The following is a 2,507-nucleotide window of genomic DNA, read 5'->3' on the forward strand; positions in this document are numbered from 1 at the left end:
CAATTGCTGACAGAGATTGTATCTCTAATATGTGATTCTCTTCTTTGGGTAGTCTTTCAAACACAATCAATGAAGTCCAGGAGATTGTATTTCTAACATGTAAATTATCGAAAACCTGTCTAGCTCTCTCGATTGAGCCACATTTTGCATAAGTATCAACCAAAGTGGTAGCCAATGAGACATCACTATGTAGGAAACTTGTCGAATCACATTCTACATGTACATGAAGACTTGTTCTCATGTCTCTTAACCTTATACAAGCCTTGAGCAAAGCAACAAAAGTATGTTCATTTGGATGTGAAGAAGAAACATCAACGTTTCTCATCGTTTTGTATAGATCCAATGCTTTCTTCTTCTTCTTCTTCTTCTTCTTCTTCTTCTCTTTGTCTCGCTCTCATTTCGATGTTTGATGTCTCTCATAGAATGGCTTTGGCAGAGGGAAGGCAGTTTGACTCTTTGAAGGAGCTTCGACAAGCTGTGAGAGATGATGCAATTGGCTCTCATGTTGAGCTAAGAGTGATCAAGTCAGATAAAACAAGGTTCACATGAATTTTGCACTCATATGCTTTTACACTCGCTTGACTTTTAATCTTAAATTTGTGCTCACATGACTTTTGCTAGATTAACAATTGCATGCAAAAATTCTGGATGTCGATGGAGGTTGCATGCATCTTGTATTGAAGGAGGTCCAAAATGCCAGATCAAGAAGAATAGGGAAGAACATAAATGTGGTGGCACTCAACACTTGGGGAACAAAGAAGTAAGCTCAAAATGGTTGGCTGAAACAACATTGGAGAAGTTTAAAGATCATCCCACATACACACCAAAGCAACTAATTGGTAATGTGTGTCGTGAAAATCGCGTCACTATCTCTTACAGGGTAGCGTGGAAAGCAAAAGAAAGTGCACATGCTCAAATCCATGGGGATCATGTATTTGCATATCAAAATCTTCGAAATTATTGCCAAAACATTTTAGAATCTAATCCTAGTAGTGTGGCACATGTTCAAGAAACAATTGAAGGCCTCTTTCTTCGCATATTCATTGCTTACAATGCAAGCATAAATGGTTTCATGCATTGTAGACCAATAATTGGTCTAGATGGAACTCATTTGAAAGGAAAATATCTAGGAATCCTTCTCACGACTACAACCATCAATGCACAAGGTGCTTTGTTTCCGATTGCATTTGGTGTAGTTATAGCAGAGAATGATGATAATTGGTGTTGGTTTCTTCAAAGTTTGAAGGATGGTCTTCGACACACAGATCCACTAACGTTTATTTCAGATAGACAAAAGGGTTTAGTGGATGGTGTCATGTTGGTGTTTGGCAATGATACATCACATGGATATTGCATGCGCCATCTATTAGACAATTTCAGAAAAGCTTTTAAAAGCACTCCACTATTGGGGATGTTGTGGAAAGCTGCAGATGCAACTAATACTCAAGACTTTGATGTTATCATTGGAGAAATTTGCACTTTAAATAGTAATGCAGCTAAATGGCTAATGAGCACCGCCGACCCCTCACATTGGGCTACATGTAAGTTTTCAGGGAAAAGGTTTGGACACTTGACATCTAACATTGCTGAGTCCCTAAATGCATGGTTGTTAGAGGCTAGAGCTATGCCTATTCTAGGGATGATGGAATTGATACGCCAGAAGATAATGTCATGGTTTTATGAAAGGAGGGTTAATGGAGAAACTTCTAAAGCACGTACTGGATTGGTTAATGGAGAGATAACACGTAATGCATTGGTTGGATATGCAGAGAAATTCATTAGAGAATCCATACAACGTGGAAGACTATATCGTATTTTGCCATCTACTAATGATGTTTTTGAGATCCATACTCTGAAACATGTTAGGATTGTTTATGTGGATAAGAAGATATGTACTTGTGGACAATGGCAGGATATGGGGTTACCTTGTGCACATGCAACGGCTGCTATTTTGTTTCGAAAAGAAAGAGTTCAATATTTTGCACACAAGGCATATTTGTTGCAATCATATTGTGATACTTACAAGGAGCCAATATTTCCTATTGTTGTTACGCATGATAATTTTGTTGCAGGCATGTTACCACCAGCCACACGAAGACCTCCGGCACGTCCAAAAACCAAACGTATACGCACAATAGAAGAAGGCACAAAGAAGAAGAACATCGTTGTGGAAGGTGTCGTGGGAAAGGACACAATGCTCTCAGTTGAAGGGCCCCAATTTAGTGATGATTGTGCATTATTAGATATTTTGTTGAGTCAATAGATATATTTGATTTTGTGGATATTTTTGGAATTACACTTTTTGTATTGGATTGGTAAAATTTGGAATTACACGTATTTGATGTTCTTGTGTATAAGTAAGAGATGGATAGGTAAGGATTTCGTTGTAACTAGTTTCGTATGGGAAAGGAATGGAAGAGGTTTATGTGAAATTAGTAGTAAGAATCATTACGATGATTTGTTATAAGAAAAAAATTGGAAAAAAATTCATTTGAGATTGGCAGTAA

The 2,507-nt window shown here is 37.7% G+C and overlaps 1 protein-coding gene across 1 annotated transcript; it reads left to right on the forward strand.

Moving 5' to 3' along the window:
- The first annotated feature begins 342 nt into the window (after positions 1-342).
- LOC147864468 (uncharacterized) lies at positions 343-2,263 on the forward strand. The gene is made up of 2 exons (XM_087319280.1): positions 343-539; positions 622-2,263. The coding sequence occupies exons 1-2, from the start codon at positions 343-345 to the stop codon at positions 2,261-2,263; spliced, it is 1,839 nt and encodes a 612-aa protein (XP_087175406.1).
- The last annotated feature ends 244 nt before the right edge of the window (positions 2,264-2,507 follow it).

Source organism: Azolla caroliniana, unplaced genomic scaffold, assembly GCF_043228905.1.
Source record: "Azolla caroliniana isolate FFs.n. ecotype wild unplaced genomic scaffold, voAzoCaro1.0.p SCAF_5, whole genome shotgun sequence".
Taxonomy (NCBI): domain Eukaryota; kingdom Viridiplantae; phylum Streptophyta; class Polypodiopsida; order Salviniales; family Salviniaceae; genus Azolla; species Azolla caroliniana.